The following is a 14,569-nucleotide window of genomic DNA, read 5'->3' as shown; positions in this document are numbered from 1 at the left end:
ATGAAATGACTGTGCAGTGGAGTAAACCGAGCCGACGGTATGTTTTTGTTATTACTCGGCTGCATGTATTGGCCTTTAGGGGCATGTAAACTTGACGATGGCTCCGACACGACTGGTATTGTTTTCCTTTCGACACGCAGGCTGCCAAGATTGGCGGTCAATTTCGCCTCGGCTGCTCCTACTTCACCATAGGGCCCGTCAATTCGAGAATGGGTGCCCTGTGTAGTGCGCAATTTGGGTCTCACTAAGCCAATGATGTTTTATAACTGTTCTTTTATCCACATTATTTGCGTGATCCGGATAACCAAAATAAATAATGCAACCACATGAATGTGCTTTGGCGCACGTGTTGCTAAGAGTGGCTGTCAATTTCACGTTGACTGCTGCTTTTTCGTGTGAAGCTGGACAGTGGCTGCCCGAATGAGCATTTTGGGCCCCACATAGTTATTCAGGGTTAATAATTGTATTTGCATTAAGATTTTCCAGCATTTCAGCACGTTTCCATGTCAATACTTATATTGAGCACGATTTGTGCAGGACGTTGCTTTTTCAGAATTGAGCTTCCATAAAAGAAATATGTCACCAAATGAACTGCTTATTTATTTGAGAGGTCACGGGAGAATGCTTGGCTGCTGTGAACCCACCACCAAAATTTTCGTAGCCCTAATAAAGGCTGTTCTTCCGTTAATAAGAAGCTGTTATGCTTCATCGAGTGCCTCAATGTCGGACAGCTCGCAGTCGGAGTCGCTTTCTTCAGTGTCATCTTCAACCAGTTGGATGATGATGGGTTCGACGTGGTCACTTCCAGACGTATCAAGCCTGAACTTTGCCTCCAGGTCCATCACGTGGTGAATGTTCTTCCTCCAGTCTTCCGCCGTTACGTGCTTGAATTTTCCCGTCATGACATCTTTGACCGTGGACAGCTTGAAGACTCTGTTGTCCGCAGCGATGCCATTTTTGACCTTTGCCCACACGAGCTCAATAGGATAAAATTCGCAGTGGTGTGGTGGGAGCCTGAGTACAATGCAACCGGCCCTTTCAGCTGCTTTGTCTAGATGTAGCTCAGAAAGCGTGGCTTTCCGGATGCTACCAACTCAAGCAGCTGCATTTTAACCACCCTTTGGCTGTAGGTGATGTTTTTGCTTTTGAGTCACTCCTGTATTTTTTCCTTCTTCCAGCTGTCGTCGGTAATTTCTCGTCTCCCGGGAACGGTAAGGTGCATTGTCCAAAACAATGACGCTACCAGCAGGCAACTTCTGCAGAACGCCATTAAACCATCCCTCGAAGAGATTACCGTCCATTTCTTCGTGGTAGTCGCCCGTTTTTTGGCCTCGGAATACATCTAAGCAGCCGTCGACGAAGCCCTCCTCGCTGCCGTTGTGCGTCACAATCAGGCGCTGGCCTTTTCCAGAAGGTTGTTTCATACCGTCGACAGGCCATTTGCTCGAGCGTACAGGCGTCCGCGCTTCGTCCGAGCGTATAGGCGTCTGCACTCGGTCGTTCGTCCACACGATCGACCGAGTGTGTCCCGCCGTCCCCCATGGCTCGTCCAGGTAAAAGATCTTTCGGCCTTCCGCCCGGTAGCGCTCCACGTCACGAAGGTAGCGATTCCGCCATTCAGCGATGTCATCCCGGTCGATAAGCAGACAATTGCGGCTCCTCTTCTCGTGCTTGAATCCGATCTCGACAAGCGGGCGACACACAGTACACCACCTCAGTGATGGGAGATCCATACGCTTCGAGAACTCGTTAGGTATCTTCTCGACCGTCGGTATCCCGTTGCGGCGAAAGAAATCGTGCACACATGACCTCAGCGCGCACAACGTGAAGCTGTCATACTTCGTGCTACGTCTTCTTTTCTTCGCATTTCGTGGGCGCTTTCGCGAAGGCGTCGACCGTTTGCCACCCGAAATATGCGACGCTTTGACCTCCCTCCTCACCTTGAACACTGTGCTTTCGCTGACACCGAGCATCTCGGCGACAAACTTGGTCGTGGCCTCCACGCTGTGTTCAGGCTCCCCGTTACGCCAATACGTGTTGCAGGGGAGGATCACGTTGCGTGAATCGCTGTTCAGGATCTGGCCACTCTTGTTCTTGTCGAGGTTCCTTGGTGGTAGGGACATCCAGGCGACAGGAGGCTCGTTCGGCAACAAAGGATCGCATTCCGATGTCACCTCGCTGGGCTCCATGGCGGAAAACTCGCACGGAATGCTTTGGGCGAACTGGAAATATTGCTTGCAAAAAAAAAAAAAAAGAAGTGAGAAGGAAATAATTTGTGAAAACACAAAACCAACAAATATAAATTTTATGCTATTTAACACCAAGGGTATTTATTTAAAACGATGAATGAAGCATTTTTATACCTGTTTTTAAGTTAAAATTTTTTTATGCTGAAGCAAACATGTGCGCTGAAAGGAAAAATAAGTTTGGTTTCAACGTGTAGCAGGATTTCGCTATGTCGTAGAAAAATTTCCTCGTAATGTTACGACTCCCCCTCTGACTGTGCTTATCTGGGCACAGCAAAAGAAATACGCGTTTTAAGAATGTTTCGTCCACCTAATTTTTTGTCAGCAGCGCCGAAGAAAGCGAACAACGACGGCGCAGCCGCGACGTGACGCGCATTGCGGACTGTGTCACGTGTGCAGAACACTGCGAACGCGCCAGCGAGGTCCGCAATGCTATTTTCTAGACCCTTCGGTTACTACATGGCCCTTTGAGAAGCTTCAGAAGGAACCCCTGATGAACAGCTAATCGATTTTATCCGGGTGCGTCTTCGAATCAACCGCTGGCCGCGCTCCGTGCCTGATTTGGCAAGCGCGATGAGCAGCTCGGTTGTTGACCTCAGGCGGGCAAGCGACGCCAGCGCCACCGGCATCAGAGCGGCCTTTCCAGCGGCCGTCGTGACGTCGCGCCATGCGTGAGGCGCCGGTTTCCGGGCTTTCCCCTGGTAGACTACTGGCAGACACCTTGACCCCTTATCTCGGTAGCATCCCAGTCGTCGAAAACATCGCAGCATGGAAACGATAAGGGTCTATGCACCCCGCTTTCGGACGTCGGCGGCGAACGTCACTACAGCGCCGCCCTGCCCAGTTTTCCAACCAACGCAAACGACGCTGCACCGGTTTTCGCGGCAACGTGCACAGATGAGACGACCTTGATCGCCTGGCTCCTCACATTCCATGGGGCAGGGTTGGCATCGAGAGATACGTACGGGATGCGTTATTATGGTAACCTGAAATTGGCCATGTTCAATGGCACTGAGAACTGCTGCTGCACTGAACCTCCCGTCGCCCATACGGCATGGTCACACAGCCATAAGAACATTATGCAGGAAGGACCAGGCGCCCTCGAGAGTAATACACGCAAGGACACCACTGTTCTGCCTCGCGCAAGGTTATTCCTATTTACTACCAAAAAGACCACCAACAAGACCTTAAGACAAAAGAATGAGCGATGTTCATCGTCAGCAGCAGCATAGGCTATACAATAACGTAGCAACATTCTTAGACGGACAAACGGTGCAGCTGACACAGCGATATCGCATCAGTGGACTCAGTCGTGGGGCCTCCTTCGACTGCGATCCCTTTCCCTTGGCACCGATTAGTTACGCTGCCTTACGCAACTGCTTACTTGCTATACGCTTCACACCAACTCTAACCACCTATAAAATAGTACCTACCCGTATTTAATTCGTAATCCATGCTGCCATGAATAATCGTGCCTCCAACACTACACCTAGCGCTTACCGTTCCATTGACGCAATGAAGTTTGCCTTTTGCACATCATCATCAGCCCATTTTATGTCATCTGCAAGAGGAAGGCCTCTCCCTGCCATATTGTCATGACCTTATACAACTGCGAGGCTGGCAATGAAAGCGGTACTTACGGGAATACCTGCACAACACGGCAGCATTCTCCCAAAGTGAAGACCAGCACCTCATTTGTGGTTATTGTGGTCGTCTTTAATGTATGGCACGTACTCACCAGGGAGGATTGGCAAAGGTCTGCAAGGTAAACATACTGAAACCTCTTGCTTCCCGTTTACCTAGTGGCCTGTACTACCTACACTGAATTAATAATAAGTCAGGCACGTGTCACATTTGTAATGAAACTCAGGCATGTGCTGCACTCACAATATTATAAACTGATAAATACTTGAAGTGATCGTGCCAATTTATGACGAAGCTGCTTGATTATAAAGAAAACTCGATGTAATGCTAAGAATTAAGAAAAGGCGTTTAACATGTCAGTCTGCCTGTAGCAATAACGTACTCATGCACAACCAGAGAAATCTTCTTTCGGGTTCGACCAAGAGTGCTCGCACCAAAAGATAAAATATTGTTACGTGAAGGACGAGTCAGTAAGACGAGCAACTATTTATAGGTCATACTTACAACGACGCTTGCAGCGCTGACCGGTTAGATTTATAGCGCGAGCCCAGTTCGTTCTCCCCCCTCTTTTCTCGAGTGATGGCGCCCTACGCCTCGTTCAAACAATCAAATACCACACGCGTGTAGCGTAATCCCCCGGCGGCAGAAGCGACGTCCAGGAGCGTCTAGATGTCATCACTGGGAGGGTGATACTGCTTCAGTCGTGCAATCTCGTAGGTTTCGGGAGTCACGGCACGAAGCACTCGGTATGGGCCTGTGTAACGAGACGGCAGTTTTTCTGACAGGCCGACCTGACGCGACAAAGACCATAGAAGCACCAAAGAACCAGGTGGGAAGTGCACGTCTCGATGTCGCCGGTCGAACAAGCGCCTTTGACTCATCTTGGGATTTCAGAAGGCGGTCACGGGAAATTTCCCTTGGGTGGGCACAGCGGGCGATGGCGTCAAGTGCATATTCACTAGTCGGTGCCGCGTGAACAGGGAGGGTTGTGTCGAGGGGCAATGGTGGTTCTTGGCCGATCAAAAGGAAAAATGGGGAATAACCAGCTTTGTCACGGCGCGAGGAATTATAAGCAAATGTGACAAACGGTAGAGCGAGGACCCAGTCAGTGTGGTTTCCAGAGACATATTTCGCGAGCATGTCTGTGAGAGTGCGATTGAGACGCTCCGTGAGGCCATTTGTTTGCGGATGGTATGACGTGGATAGCATGTGCCTCGTGGCACAGGACGGCAGGATGACCGCGTTAACTTTTGATAGGAATGTCCGGCCACGGTCGTTAAGAAATTGTCGCGGAGCTCCATGTAATCAAATCACGTCGCCTTGAAGAAAACCGGTACAGCTTGTAGGTAGCGCTCGGGTGATGGCGTAGCACGTGGCATAAACCGTGGCCAGAGTGATCCACGTGTTGCCAGAGGTAGAAGGAGGAAAAGGGCCAAGTAAGTCCAAACCAACCCGAAAGAATGGTTCCGCGGGAATGTCGAGCGGTTGAAGGTACTCAGCAGGGAGCGTCCATGGTGTCTTGCGTTGCTGGGATTTCTCACACGCAGCTCCGAACGGAGTGAACAAGGCCTGGCCAAAAGAAGCGTCGGCGGATCCGGTCGTAGGTACGTGACACATCCAGGTGACCGGCAGTGGGGAGGTCTTGAAGTTCGTGGAAAAGAGCCGAGCGAAGGTGTTTACGGATCACAATGAGTAATGCAGGGCCGTCGGGGTGAACGTTGTGGTGGTAAAGTACGTCATCTTGAAGTGTCAATAAGTGAAGGGAACTATCGGCAAGTGACGATTCCAGGGGGTCAATGATGGTACTCGAGGACGGGTTACGGCGCTGCTCGTCGACGACATGGAGCAGTGGAAAACACAGAGAACACAGGCGTCGGTGTCAGTATCAGACGTAGAGGTCGCGTCTTCGACTGGGTAGCGAGAGAGGCAATCTGCGTCCTGGTGTTGGCGTCCCGACTTGTAAGTCACTGTGTAGCGATATTCTTGTAGTCGGAGGGCCCAACGACCGAACCGGCCAGTAACATCCTGAACAGAGATGAACAGATGCACAGAGCCAACAGAGCGCATGATGGTCTGTGATTACTCAGAAGGGCTTGGAATATAAATATGGCCGGAACTTTGAAACCGCCCAGACGAGAGCAAGACATTCGCGCTCGGTAATCGAATAGTTGCGCTCTGCAGTTGTCAGGAGCCGGATAGCATAGGCTATAACGCGGTCGCGTCCGTGTTGGCGTTGCGATAAGACGGCGCCGATTCCATAACCACTTGCAGCGGTTCGGACCTCTGTAGGTGCGGATGGGTCAAAGTGGGCCAAGACCTTTATATTGGTGAGAATTGTGATAAGGCGTGAAAACGCGGCAGCCTGAGGGGAACCCCACGTAAAAGGTACGCATTTCTTCAGAAGTTCAGTGAGTGGTCGAGCAATTGCTGCGAAGTGTTTCACGAACCGCCTGAAATAAGAACAGAGCCCCACAATACTCCGCACGTCTTTGACAGACTGAGGTACAAGAAAAGCCGTTACTGCTCGAACCTTCTCCGGGTAGGGTTGTACTCCGGAAGCATCGACGAGATGGCCTAGCACTGTAATCTGTCTGCGCCCGAAGTGGCACTTTGATGAAGTTAATTGGAGCCAAGCCTTGCAGAAGACGTCGAGGATAGCTGCGACGCGCTCAAGGTACGTCTGAAATGTAGGAGAAAACACAAGGAAGTCGTCGAGATAACAAAGGCAAGTCGACCATTTGAAACCTTGAGGCAGAGAGTCGATCATCCGTTCGAACGTGGCGAAGGCATTGCATAAACCGAACGGTTTAACCTTGAATTGGTAGAGGCCATCTGGAGTGAAGAAAGCGGTCTTTTCGTGACCTTGCTCATCGACGGAAATGTCCCAATAACCAGATCGAAGCTGGCTGGACGAAAAGTATGGCGCAGCGTGAAGACAATCAAGAGCGTCGTTGATTCGTGGGAATGGGTGAACGTCGTTTTTATTAATTCGGTTTAAGTGGCGGTAACCAAAGCAGAAACGCCGCGTGCCATCTTCCTTTTTGACGAGCACGACCGGCGACGCCCAAGGACTCGACGAGGGCTCAACAATGCCTCTGGCGAGCATCTTGTTTACTTCCTGCTGAATAGCTTGCGCTCTGCCGTGGACACGCGATACGGTCAGTGGTGAATGGGAACAGCATCAGCAATCTTTATCCGATGCTTTACAAGGGACGTCTGACCAAGTGGTCAATTGTCAGTGTCAAATATGTCGCGGTGCGAAAGGAAAAGGCGATATAGGGCGGCTTCTTGGTCAGGTGCGAGGTCCGGAGCGACTATGGGACGTAATGGGCCGTCGAGGTTCAAGGCATCGTGCGGGTAATCAGGAGGATCTGTAGACGCGTCGGCTGCAAAAGCAGAGCCGTGCTCGTCTGTCACTGACCGGAGCGTGGGCACCACTATGCCTTCAGGTAGCACTTGCTTCGTCAAGCCAAAATTGACAACGGGAAGACACATCCGACTAGCGGCAAGGGTTACGATGGAGTGTGGCACAGAGATGTCGCGCGCCAGGAGCATATCACGAATAGTTGCGACGACATAGTCGCCATCAGGCACGGTTGCCGTTGAGGCCAATTTGGGGCTCAGTGGTTAGGGCTTTCGGAGTTAAGCGAACAAACGCTGCAGTGCAGAGGGTGTTCGGTTGTTCGGGAGCGAACGTCTAAAAGGAGAGGAAGCTCGAGGCACAGCGTGCCGGTGGAATAGCCGATGAGGGCAGAATGCGTCGTCAGAAAGTCGAGCCCGAAGATTAGGTCATGAGGGAAACTGGTAAGCACGGCGAACAGGACTGGAACTTCGCGGCCAGCAATTACTATGCGGGCACTGCACATACCCCTGACTGCAACAGTGGCGCCATTGGTGACGCATGCGGCTCGAGTGATGGCAGGCGTAAGAACTTGTTTGAGGCGACGACATAGGTTAGCACTCATTATGGACACTTGGGCTCCAGTATCAATTAATGCTGTCAACGTAACACCATCTACGTCTACTTCAATTAGGTTCTTGTCGGTGAGGAGGATCAACGGAAGATTGGGACAGGATGAACGTGATGCAGCACTACCTCCAAGAGCTGCATGGCCTAGTTTTCCGTCCGTCGGCTTGGTGAGGAAAAGCGGCCAGCGTGAATAACGGCGAGCGTCGGCGTATGGGCGAGGTGCAGGTACAGCGGTATCCAGGTGATACGGCAGTGACGGGATACATGACCTACGCGGTGGCAGTGGAAGCAGATCGGTTGGTCATCTGGTGTTCGCCATGCAGCAGGATTGCGTGGTCTGGGATCGAAATACTGGTCATTCCAATTTGTGGACATGGGAATGCGTGCGGAATCAGGTCGGGAGACAGAGAAGGCGGTAGGGATGCCATGGTTTGCAATTTCATACAGCACTTGAATAACGGAAATAGAGCGGGCCGCTTGGTCAAAGGTACCGTCAGGGGGTCGTGGATGAAGGGAGGCCGGACTCGCTGCTTCAATCTCATGGCCAACGATACCTATGACGTTGTCTTGATATGGTGGTGGAGCGGTAAGAGCGGAGGAAGAGGACGTGGTAGGGATATTTGGAAGCCGGGAAAACTACGGGACGACGTGGCGGCTTTTGGCTACCTCGAAGCGGCGACATTCTTTGACGATGGCGTCGACGGTAGAAACGTCATATAGACGAGCAAATTAAAGGCGTCATCTGCGTTGCCTTTAAGGATATAGCCTACCTTGTCAGCCTAGGTGATGTGCTCGTCGAATTTCTGGCAAAGCGCGAACATTTCCTGTATGTAGGAGACGTACGATTCGGTCGACGACTGGACACGGGTGACACGCTCTTTTCGCGAAGCCTGTTGGCGACCTGAGGGGTTGCCAAATTGGTCGCGAAGCCACTCTTTGAATATGTCCCAGCTGGAGAGCTCGATCTCATGGGTGTGAAACCAGACACGCGGTGTCCCGTCCAGATAAAAGATCACATTGGCAAGCATGATGGTAGGGTCCCAGTGGTGGCTTTGGCTAATACGCTCATACATGCTGAGCCAGTCGTCGACGTCAACGTCATCTTGGGCGGAGAATGTTCCAGGATCACGGAGGCTAAGATCCGTAACGTACGTTGTGGTTGGCACCGCAGGTGTAGGTGGCGACGGGGTGGTTCCATCGGAAGCCATGGCCGAGAAGACGATTGTGCGGCTGCTTCGGAGCTCCGTGGCGAGGACGGGGATCGTTCCACCTCCACCACAATGCCGCGCAGCTTAACAGGAAGCTTATTGCGCCTACCGGGGCGGCCATTCGCGGACTCGGTGAACAGCAATCATCCCTCGGCGAACTAGACTTAAGAGGAAGCTTTAGCTCGGGCCCAACTCCGACGCGGCCTATTCAAATACATGTAAAAACGCAAAAACGTTTTTCTGAGATAACCCCTGGACCGATTTTAATGAAATTTGTTGCATTTGAGAGAGAAAGTTAAATTCTAGTGACTGTAGGAAGCGGAATTTTGATTTAGGGCTTGAATTTTGTTACAAAGATTTTCAAAAATTCAGAAGTTTGAAAAAAATAGAAGCGCGAAGTTTACTAATAGCTCTGCATCAAAAACAGATATCGCGATTCTGTAAACGGCATCCATTAGATCATTCAAAGCGGACAAATTTGATATGTAATTTTACATCTTACGTGAATTTGTTACGTTATTTACAAAGGTTTTGCAAAAGTTGTAATAACACATTGACACATTTTTTTAGGATCATGTATAACATATCAATTTTGTCCGCTTTAAATGTGCTATCAGATACAATTCACTGAATTGCGATATCATTTTTTCTTGCTGGGTTACGGAGTTGTAAACTTGATAGTTTCGTTTTCTGAAAATTTGAGATTTTTGCCAATTTTTCATTAAAAATGACAAGCTAAATCGGAAATTCGAAACCAACAGTCACTAGATTTTAAGTTTTTCTTTTCAATGCAGCAAACCCCGTCAAATTTGGTGCAGTGGTGGCCGAGAAAAACGAAGTCTCCTTTTACATGTATTTAGATAGGAGCACCCGAGCTAAAGCTTCCTCTTAAAGATGCGCGTCGACGATGTTGAACATCCGGCCGTCCACTTCTAGATAATCAGCGATGACGCCTTTGTCGGGCCGGGCGTCATCATTGGCACTGACGTGATCGACTTGCCCGATCTGCTCCTGGTCCGTGGAAGTGGGTGTACCCATTTGCTGAGCCAAAGGCAAGAACAAGAGTTGACAGGTATTTTCACAGACTTGGAATGACCGAGAGATGTCAAGTATCGCGAAAGCGTTGAGGCTGCCCCTTGGACGATTCTGTTTCTGTTGGGAAGGCTTTCTCTTGATGAACCTGACGTTTTCAGTGACCCGGTTGCGAACTACAGCAACGTCAAGTTGCACATCAAGCAAGGTGAAATATTCATGCGTCCACCCGCTCCTTGCAACATGCCAGAGCAAGTTTTACTGACCGCGAATGAGGAAGCCCATGCTCTGCAATTAATAAGCCGAGGCGATATTGATGTTGGCTCGATCTTCTGTGGAGCGGAGAAAACAGAGCCCCGCGTGTTGCTTAACAAGCATAATAAATGCTGCACAGTGCAAATCGAAGAACTGGAGTTCACCGGCATCACTGACAAGAAAATTGTCGAGCTCCCTCGAAGCAAGCCGGTTCCCTAGCCCCCATACTGTAGCTCTTACTACCAGAGGCGGGCATTGAATGAGATTACAGATAAGTTGTTACTTAATGGATTGATCTGTATTAGTACTTCCGAGTAGAACAACACTGTTTTCGCGCGGAAGAAACGATATCGTTTCTTTGTATGCGCCATATGGCGCATACAAAGATGGTGATCGACTACAGCACCCCCCATGGCCACAAACAGTTAAGGACACAGGACGGCTCACTAAGACGGAACCTAAACACAGAGGCCCGTACATTGTTACAGAGGTGCTGCCTGCAGCCACACACAGCATCTCGAACCTACGAATATCAAAGGCATCAACACGGCCAGACGACGCCACGAGCGCCCACGCAAGCCAGGTAAAACAATTTAAATTGGCGTCGGACAGCGAGTGCGGAAGCAAGTCAGATTGATGAGACTCTCTCGGGACGAGATCGCCCGGATGGTCGAGTGCAAGCAACGAACACGGCCCCGTCACCACCAGGTCCCGTTTTTCTCAGAAAGCGAGGTCCCTCGATGACATTGAGGAGATAGTCCCGCAAGCGGCGGGCTGCATGCCTGCAGCTTCGCCGCCACCCCCGGTTCGAGCCGCTGACCTCAGGCAAGCCGCCTCGAGCCCCGCGTCTTACGACCGCAACGGTGTACAGTAACCTGTGTCATAGAGCGAGTAAAGTTGCGTTTCAAAGAGAAAGGTTGTGTGTGTTTGCTCCCCCAAGTTCGCGAGGCACCCTTTTTGCGTGTGAGCCACTTGGGGCAAATGTAGGACTGTGCCTTACTTTGCGTTGCGTGTTTCTGGTCCACAGTGGCACATTCGCGGGCCGCTGTCGATCAGAGCTTGTTTTCTAACCAAGTGCGCTGTTAGCTAGCTGAGTCTGCGGTAGAGAACTTTTTCTTACGTAGGTTTAGAAAGAATAGCTAAAATACACTTAGAGGCCTCTGCCATCCACAACGGCTTGTACATTGTACGATTTCCAGCCCTTCCTGTTTACGAAGTCTCTGTAGCCCTTTTCGGGCAGTTATTCGAATATGAATCCCATCAATCATCTCGAAAATTTGAGGCAAGTGGCACCTGAGCTCAAAGCTTCTGGCTACAGCTGTGGCTTCTTGTACTGATGGTAACATTATGAATGTCTTCAAGTAATACTTGGTAAGTACACGACAGAACATGTAAAAAAAAAAAAACTCTTTTACAGTACTTTTGTGCACGCCAAATTGGTTTGCAACATTCTTGTACTTACAGCAACTAGCTAGCTTGTACGATGCAACGGCCACTCTTTTCCAGGGGGAAGGGCGCTTTCATTCAGCCAGATTTTGGTGACATGTAATCTCCCATGAGAGAGACAAACTCATAGAATGAATCTCGGCTGATGCGCAAATTGTCGCTCCAGTCACTGTCCGTGAATTCTTCTAAGACGATGCTACGCCACCATTCACCATATCTTGTTCTTGCCCAGAAAGCCCGCTTGCGCCGCTCCTTCGATAAACTATCTGTAAAATAACGCACAATTAAATTAGCGGAAACACTGCAAGCATTCCTACATGGAAGCACAGTGTGAATTGTTACTTCATATTCCATTTTTTGTTAAGCACAGCCACAGCTTATAGGACATATAAAAGCACGCACAGAGCGCTAACGTTTTCTTACAGTTTATTAATAGCGAGACGTGTTAACGAAACATCACGTCCTACAGAACGCGGCTAGTACTTGGCAAAGTAATAATAATTAAAAAAATATTAATGCCATGTTGCAGTACATGCGGTAGACATAGATGGAGGAGCGATGCCAGTAGATCGTTAACAAAAGTGCTGTTTTCACAGCACCGTATAAGTGTGACAAACCATTCTTTTTTGCAAAATAACGTTCGCTTTCTTTTCAGTGAATCAAACCGATCATGGTAGTTGCAGGTTACAAAACAATCATATTTGCAACTCATGATATGTCATTTCTTTTAGAGAACACGCAATTCGCGTAAACGAGAGTGGTCCGTATAATCAGCCCATTTTTCTTACCTTGCCTCAGGGCCAATCCCCTGACAGTCGACGCCGTTGTGGCACTGGCGCCAAGTTGCAAAGCTTGAGTGTGCAGCAGCCGTATTTTCCGGCAGCACTTTTGGTAGCGGATAAGTGCTAATGCAAACCGAACTGCACGTAAATTCATCCACGCAGAAAAGAGAAGGAGGACGTGCAGAGGCAGAAACGCGCTGAAGGACATAGCTCATTCGGTACGTATGGTATCGTTTTCGGATTGTTGGCGCGGGATAGCGGAAGCATGTTTACCGGAAGTAGGGCGCTCAGTTTCAAATGTGACACTAGATAGCGCTAGCTTGCCAGCCAGTGAGATGCGCATACATGTAAACGGAGGTGCATCAGCGGAATGCGATACGGCAAGATAATACGATGCGCTTCTAGCGTATTCATGCAAACGCGGGGAATGATGAGAGGACTGACGAAGACGACGATCCCCGATAGTTGCGTGCACGGGCTCCATCTGGTGTGCCTGTCTCCTGCCCGATGTATATATCCTGTAAATATATTGTCAAGCGTCCTTTCTTCCCGTAACAATATTTACGGGGAAAAGCACGATTGTTTCCATAAAAACTGGAGAACAGAAAGGGTGTGATCTGCGCAATTGGCGTACTGCTGTAAATATTGTGAAACCAGTTTCTTTGTTGCTGTTTAAACACTTGCACCCCACATCATTTGTTCAAGTTAGGGCAATATATTTTTCACTTCGTTTGTGAAGCGAGCTCCACATGTGTCGAATAAAGGGAAAATGTGTCACTTGGAGTACAGACTTCTGGACTATTTGGTTTGGACCCCGTTTGATCGTCGTTCTCCGCGTCACCTAAGCACTATGATCTGAATAAATGTATGAAATGAACTAGCCCAAAAATATGCACGCCTAAATTTCCTTTCTCGGTAGTTTTATCCTCTCGATCCACTTGTTTTCCCCATTGTTGCTGAAACCTGGTGTGTCAGAACGCTCACCTTCTGCATCAGAACACAGGTTCTCCAAGATGAAGCTCGTCCTTTTCTTTCCTCCTTGTCCGCCACACCTTAGCGCTGTGACCCTAATCAGTCGCCGCGGGGTCGGGTTTCATCACGCGTTCCGCTCGTATGCGCAAGAAAAGGAGAAGGACCATCACTAAATACGGCTTCCTATAGATTCAACTCTGTTATTCGCAGATACACCAAGTAGGGGTGTGGGAATAGCGGTTTTAGAGTCCAAATCGAATACGATTAGAATAGTGCCCGAAGTGACTCGAATCGAAAATGGAATACTTTTCGAATAGCTTTGGAATAATGATAAGCCCTTATCGCAATTGATATTGATACATGCATATTGCGTGTTTCTTGTGGCCGATGCACGTGGGCGGACCGACGAAGACGACGAACGCTCTCTGGCTCTCAAGCTGTTGGCTGGACTGGCCAGCGCTGCAGTTACCTTTTGTAAGTATACTTTATAAATGGTATCCAGCCTTAATACTTTGTTCGCGTAACATTTTGGTGGAGGGTGCCATCCCCCGTCCTCGCCACGGAGCTCCGCCGTGGCCGCACCGTCCTGCTTTACGCCATGGCTCCCGGTGACGACACCTCGTCTCCTTCTACTCCTGCGACCCCGAAAACAGCTTACGTTACCGTTACCAGTCCCCGCGATCCTGGCATATTCTCCGGCCAAGATAATGTCGACGTTGAGGACTGGCTCAACATGTATGAGCGTGTTAGCCAAAACAACCGCTGGGACCCTACCATTATGCTAGCCAACGTCCTATTCTACTTGGGCGGAACATCTCGTGTCTGGTTCCGGACACATGAGGACGAGATCTCTAGCTGGGATGCTTTCAAGGAGAAGCTCGTCGACCTCTTTGGAAATCCCATCGGTCGGCAGCTGGCTGCTAGAAAACAGCTTGCTACCCGAGTTCAGTCTTCTACTGAATCGTATTTCTCGTACATACAAGACGTGCTCGCTCTTTGCCGGAAAGTCGACGA

General features: G+C 49.7%; 1 protein-coding gene across 1 annotated transcript; it reads right to left on the bottom strand.

Moving 5' to 3' along the window:
• Nucleotides 1-579: 579 nt before the first annotated feature.
• On the bottom strand, nucleotides 580-13,077 carry LOC129386085 (uncharacterized). The gene is made up of 3 exons (XM_055073328.2): nucleotides 12,590-13,077; nucleotides 11,818-12,067; nucleotides 580-2,234 (listed from the first exon to the last, which is right to left on the bottom strand). The coding sequence occupies exon 3, from the start codon at nucleotides 2,187-2,189 to the stop codon at nucleotides 1,110-1,112; it is 1,080 nt and encodes a 359-aa protein (XP_054929303.1). The 5' UTR covers nucleotides 2,190-2,234; nucleotides 11,818-12,067; nucleotides 12,590-13,077; the 3' UTR covers nucleotides 580-1,109.
• Between the last annotated feature and the right edge of the window lie 1,492 nt (nucleotides 13,078-14,569).

The sequence above is a fragment of the Dermacentor andersoni genome, chromosome 4, assembly GCF_023375885.2.
Source record: "Dermacentor andersoni chromosome 4, qqDerAnde1_hic_scaffold, whole genome shotgun sequence".
Lineage (NCBI taxonomy): Eukaryota > Metazoa > Arthropoda > Arachnida > Ixodida > Ixodidae > Dermacentor > Dermacentor andersoni.
This window is presented reverse-complemented; position numbering and strand designations above follow the sequence as displayed.